Source organism: Gossypium raimondii, chromosome 5, assembly GCF_025698545.1.
Source record: "Gossypium raimondii isolate GPD5lz chromosome 5, ASM2569854v1, whole genome shotgun sequence".
NCBI classification, from domain to species: Eukaryota; Viridiplantae; Streptophyta; class Magnoliopsida; order Malvales; family Malvaceae; genus Gossypium; species Gossypium raimondii.
In genome coordinates, this window is record NC_068569.1 from 26,379,118 (window position 1) to 26,385,590 (window position 6,473).

At 31.7% G+C, this 6,473-nt stretch overlaps 1 protein-coding gene across 1 annotated transcript; it reads left to right on the top strand.

Moving 5' to 3' along the window:
* The first annotated feature begins 5,303 nt into the window (after window positions 1-5,303).
* Window positions 5,304-6,152, top strand: LOC105771033 (hypothetical protein). Its single transcript, XM_012592432.2, has 2 exons — window positions 5,304-5,612; window positions 5,776-6,152. Exons 1-2 carry the CDS (start codon window positions 5,385-5,387, stop codon window positions 5,965-5,967), a joined length of 420 nt encoding a protein of 139 aa, XP_012447886.1. The 5' UTR covers window positions 5,304-5,384; the 3' UTR covers window positions 5,968-6,152.
* Window positions 6,153-6,473: the final 321 nt, after the last annotated feature.

A 6,473-nucleotide genomic window follows, 5' to 3' on the forward strand; every position in this document is an offset into this window, starting at 1 on the left:
CTTTTCCAATGGATACACTTGCTTTCTTCTTTTTGCTTTATCCGAGCCATGACCCATTGCTCACTCATTCCCGTGATGCTCATTAACTTCTTTACAAAAGTCAGGACATTGACGGCTCTAGAATAGGCTTTGTCAGCTTGAATCCTCGGGCAACGAAGCAAGGTTGTATACTTCTGACGGCACCAAAAGTACCTTCCCAAAGGTAAAACAACTATAGGCGAAATTCCAAAATTGAGCCAGTATTTGTCCACCTTGATATCGAGTAGATAATGTAGATCACCATAATTACAGTAAAATAACTGCTTGACTTCATCATCCCATTGGACCCATATTTTGTTCAACTCCTGAAGATTGTTTTGAGTCACGCTGATACGAGTGAAGTCCCATAGTTCTGATTCGTACCCCTCCGTCAAACTATCACCTTTCTCTAGTTGTGTTTTCTCTGACCATATTCGAACAACCGTATTATCTTTCACTTTATCTAGAAATTTGTTCTCCATGACAAGCTCTCCATTTAGTAATTGAACGTGAATCGACACCTTTTTTTATGATGAAAATGTCATGCAAACACAATCAAAACAAAACAACTCGGTACATTTTATACAAGACTAAAATTTAAAGTAAGTAAGAAATAATAAACAGGGTACCTACTCGGTCAACCACTAGTGGTTCGGTGCAGTTCTACTTAGGGTAGGCTCTTATGGTTCACTATTTGTGGTTTGGTTCTAAAGAAAGGGTACCTGAGCCAGCATATTCCTTGATCCTCACCCATTATAGGCTCATACGGACCGAGTTCAGTTCAGGGGAATACATTTCCCTATGACTATACGAAGATGAAAATCTCATGAAGACATAGGTACAGATGTATCCCGAAAGCGATCCATTATCCTATACGGAGGTGAAAACCTCACGAAGGAATAGTTTCTCACTCCCACTTAAAAGGGTATAACTGGACGGTTATGCAAATGCAACATGCAAAAATATATCGAGAAACTTGAACAAATAAAGCCAACAAAATGTCCCAGCCCATGAAAATGAAATGGAACAAAAGGATCATAACTTTAAACCAAATTATCAACTTTCGACAAAAAGACAAGAAATAATCAACTTCTGGCTTGACTCTCTTATTTTTGTCCCCCGCGGAGTTGCCAAGGTGTTGAAACCATTTTTTGAAACAAAAGGGGTCGACTTTTATTTTGAAAACGAAAATAGGAGTCGCCACCAATCATTTTTATGAGGTGTGATTGGGTCACCTCATAAAAATTTAATTTATTAAAATAACAATTTTGGTCTACAAAATTCAGAAAAACGGGTTCGAGAGTCAGTTACGTACGGGGAAGGATTAGCACCCTCGTAAAGCCCAAAATTGGTACCTAATTGATCAATTAATGTCTTAATTTCGAAAATTAAAAATTTTGAAGAGATTTAAAATACGATCCCTTTGTTAAAATCACATAAAAAATTAGAAAATGGCGTATTTCACATCAATCGAGAAAAAAATTATATCCCGTGAGTTAGGACACAATATCTTAAATCTCGAAACGAGAATAACCACCGAAAGTTTTATTTATTTATCTATTTTCTTTTAAACAAGAATAAACACCGAAAGTTTTTTTTTCTTTTTAGAAATTTTTGATTATCTCGATTTTAGAGAAGAAGTCATATTCCGTAAGTTGAAACACGATCTTTTTTAATTCCCGAGATAATTTAAAAAATTGTGTTTTTTTATTTAAAAAAGGTTCGTATATTCGGATTTATCGAAAAAATCGAAATCCCGTAAGTAAGGGAACAATCTTTCGAAGCTCCCAAATATAAAATTTTGCCTTATTTTGAAATTTTCCTTTTATGCTTGGGTTAAAATTAACATAGTATTTAAAATGATACACGAATAAAATATTAAGCTAACGAATGACTACAATACGAGTGTATTAATAAATGATCATAGCATATATAATGACAATGATCACATAACATAGATCACTTTAATACAAATATACTCAAAAATAATAATAATAACAATAATAAAATAAACACATAACAAGACAATACCAAATTTAAAAAGAAAAAGGGATTAATAAATAAATACACAAATAAATATTGAGGAAAATAGTTTATGAAATATTAGAAGGACAAATAAAAAAAGTGGGTAAAATTGAGGCTGTAATAATAATAATAATAATAATAATAATAATGATGATGATGATGATGATAATTATAAAAAAACAAAAAAATCGATGATAATAAAATAAAAAATAAAAAAATCCTTAAAAAGCTAAAGTTAAATAAATAAAGGATTTATTTGAAACTAAATGAGATTAAAAGGTATAGATTGTAAATAATAAAAGGGCTGACAAGGGCCTGAATGTAACGCACGAAAAGTACGGAGGACTGATTGAGGAAATATCCCGAATTCTTATGCGCGGCATTGCAAAGTGGGCCAAAATGAAACGATGCAGAAATTACAAGGTAAAATTAGCTGACAAAAAAAATAAGGTAGGGCTTAATCGAATTGCGCCATAAAAGCAGAGGGACTATTCGCGCAAATAGCCCATTGAAGCAAAAACACGGGGATCTGCCTTCTGGGTCGGGTTGACGCGCGGGTTAGTGGGGGCAGGGACCAATACTGTGCCGTTTTAGGGCTATTGGGATCAGCCCTAAACGGCGTTGTATTGTATAACCTATAAAAGCTAAAAAAAAAAAAATTGAAAAAATCATTCTAGCCCTTGTTTTTTATAAAAAAAAAAATTGAAAATTCTCTCTCACTCTCTTCTCCTCCGGCCTGGTCATGGTCGTCGGACCGCCGTACAAATTGGTTTCCGTACAATATTCAAGTCCCTTTTTTTATAGAACTATCTTACTTTGTACTCATCTCACAACTCCTTGATGTAAAGTTTTAAACAGTTAGTTTTAGAAAATTCAACCTTGAATCCAACTTTTAGACATCAACAAAAATTGAATTATTATATTAATTTTACTAATCAATTACACTAAAATAATTTTAATTTTTAGAAAGTCTAAATGGATCGGAATTAAAATTAAAAAATAATTTGAATATTTTTTACCGCTAGACCAAGTTGGATAGTATATGAGTCTCGATGTGCCGAAGCGACTTAGTCTGACTAATGAATAGACGTCATCTTAACCATGTCAAGATGTTGTAAAAAATTTATTCAAAACTGAACTGTTATTAACCATGTTACATATTGAAAATTTGGTTTTGATAGTAAAAACTTTGGCAATGGCCCAAATAAAATTGAAAACAAAAACAAAGGCTTAATGTAAGGAAACAAATGTCATCTAATTAACCTTTTGTATGGATATGGGACTTGCACATTTTAATAAATGGAGATCGAGTGGTCATTTTGATGCAATAAACTTGAAAAGATGGTTTGATGGTTATTGGGATATGAATTTCATTTCAATTTTTTCTTTGTTTAGGGTTGATGTTAACTAAATTAATTAATAAATTGACGAAAAATATAATTATGGTGAGTACAGATATAGGGATAGTCCATCTTAGAGTTTATCATTTCAATGCAATAAATTTGAAAAAGTAAAAAAACAAAGGTTTGATGGTTATAGGGATGTGAATGTCATTTTATCCTTTTTATTTTGCTATAGATATAGATTTATGTCTATTCATGTTATAGAAAAAGCATATTATTTGTTTTCGGGGCATTGAATTGAAAGAGGACAAAAGTTTTATAGTTATAAAGATATAAATATAGTTAAGTCATAAATATAGTTAAACCAAATTATCAACTTTCGACAAAAAGACAAGAAATAATAAACTCATGGCTTGACTCTCTTATTTTTGTCCCCAGCGGAGTCGCCAAGCTGTTGAAACCATTTTTTGAAACAAAAGGGGTCGACTTTTATTTTGAAAACAAAAATGGGAGTCGCCACCGATCATTTTTATGAGGTGTGATCGGGTCACCTCGTAAAAATTTAATTTATTAAAGTAACAATTTTAGTCTACGAAATTCAGAAAAACGGGTTCTGGAGTCGGTTACATACGGGAAAGGATTAGCACCATCGTAACGCCCAAAATTGGTACCTAATTGATCAATTAATGTCTTAATGTCGAAAATTAAAAATTTTGAAGAGATTTAAAATACGATCCCTTTGTTAAAATCACTTAAAAATTTAGAAAATGGCGTATTTCACGTCAATCGAGAAAAAAAATTGTATCCCGTGAGTTAGGACACAATATCTTAAATCTCGAAACGAGAATAAACACCGAAAGTTTTATTTATTTATCTATTTTCTTTTAAACAAGAATAAACACCGAAAGTTTTTTTTTCTTTTTAGAAATTTTTGATTATCTCGGTTTTAGAGAAGAAGTCATATTCCGTAAGTTGAAACACGATCTTTTTTAATTCCCGAGATAATTTAAAAAATTGTGTTTTTTTATTTAAAAAAAGGTTCGTATATTCGGATTTATCGAAAAACTCGAAACCCCGTAAGTAAGGGAACAATCTTTCAAAGCTCCCAAATATAAAATTTTGCCTTATTTTGAAATTTTCCTTTTATGCTTGGGTTAAAATTAACATAGTATTTAAAATGATACACGAATAAAATATTAAGCTAACGAATGACTACAATACGAGTGTATTAATAAACAAATCATAGCATATATAATGACAATGATCACATAACATACATCACCTTAATACAAATATACTAAAAAAAAACATTAATGAATAATAACAATAATAACAATAATAAAATAAACACATAACAAGACAATACCAAATTTAAAAGAACAAGGGGATTAATAAATAAATACACAAATAAATATTGAGCAATGATTAATAGTTGTAATCTTAACCATGTCAAGATTTAGTGAAAATCTTACACAAAATTAAGAATGCTGCTAACCATGTTATATATTGAAATTCTAGTCACGATATTTAAAAATGACATTGATTGTATAAACTTGGGTGGGAGTGCATCATTTCGATGCAATGAACCTGAAAAAGAAAAAGACAAAGGTTTGATGGTTATAGGGATGTGAATGCCATTTTACCCTTTTCATTTTCAATAGATAGGAGGGCAGCTTAATCATATGAATATATAGATTTATGTTATGGAAAAAGCATATTGTTTGTTTTCGGGACAATGAATTGAAAGAAAAGGAAAAGCAAGGACAACAGTTTTATAGTAATAAGGATATAAATGTAGTTAGAACTCTCGATGAAGTCATAACCTTGGTTAATTAATAAAATCTTATTGACTTGGCTCAAGCTAAATAACTATAACCTCCTTGACTTGATTATTTTATGCTATAAATATGTGTGTATGGAACCCTGCATGAAGCACAAGACAAGCAAATCAAAAATCAGACTCAGTATATAGCTGAAATTTGTATAAACCAACTACAAATGGCTTCTACTACTGCTACCACTGAGTGCACTATTACAAATGGTGCTGGTGCTGGCCAGAATCTAGTATTGACTTTTTCGAACTACGAAACTGCCGCGGGAACGATCGAGAATCCACATACAACAACTTTTACGCAGACTATGCCAGCCATCTATCTGAACGGAGCTCTTGTGTATAAAGTCGGTCGTTGCCTCAGGTGGATAATTTTTTGGACCTCTGATAATCAGGTAAATATTAATCTCTCAGTTTCTAATTAATTCTTTCCCATGGTATAGCATCAGACTGACTTCACTTTTTTCACATGGTAATTATATTAAAGCTTAACTATTTCTTTTAAAAAATAAAATATATTACAGCATATATGATAATCCATTCATTTATCAATTGTAGGTCTCTACTAAGATGTTCCGAATTAATGACCCTATTGATTGGGGACAAGTTGCAAACAATCTTACATCCGGCCACGGCGGCAAGAGCGAAGATCGGATTACTGATACAGCCGGTTTTGGATACACCGCATGGGCAAGTATTGAAGGTCAAGTATTAACCGCCAATATCCTCGCCAGTTCCGTGCCTAATTAATCTAGCTTTGCTTTGATTAATTGCTGTCTATCGTATCTAGGCAATCTGTGTGTGGTGGTGAGGCTGTCCAAACAAAATAAAATAGTTTGCACTACTACTATTTTCTTTTATATTATGTAATACTATATTTAAATAAATTTGACAGCCAGCAATAAAAGATTGCCATGTGTGCTTAGTTTGTTTCCTTTTCTGTTGGTGATAAAATCATTATTTCTATGATTGATAAAAGAAAAAGTAATTAAAAAATATATGCATCTTCTCTTAATTTATTTTATATATGTCATAGCTCTAAAACAAAACAACTTTGATAAGCCAAATTTAAAATTAAAAAGAGCTTACCTCTCCAAACATCATGACAAGAAATGGATTCTACTCTATTTACTCTTTTTTCTTCGCCCAATCTCCTCTCAAATTATACACAATTCTTCATTCTATTTAATTCAATCTAATCTAATTTGTTCTGATCAAGCTATTAATAATTAAAGAGTTTGACCGGGCAGAGGCAA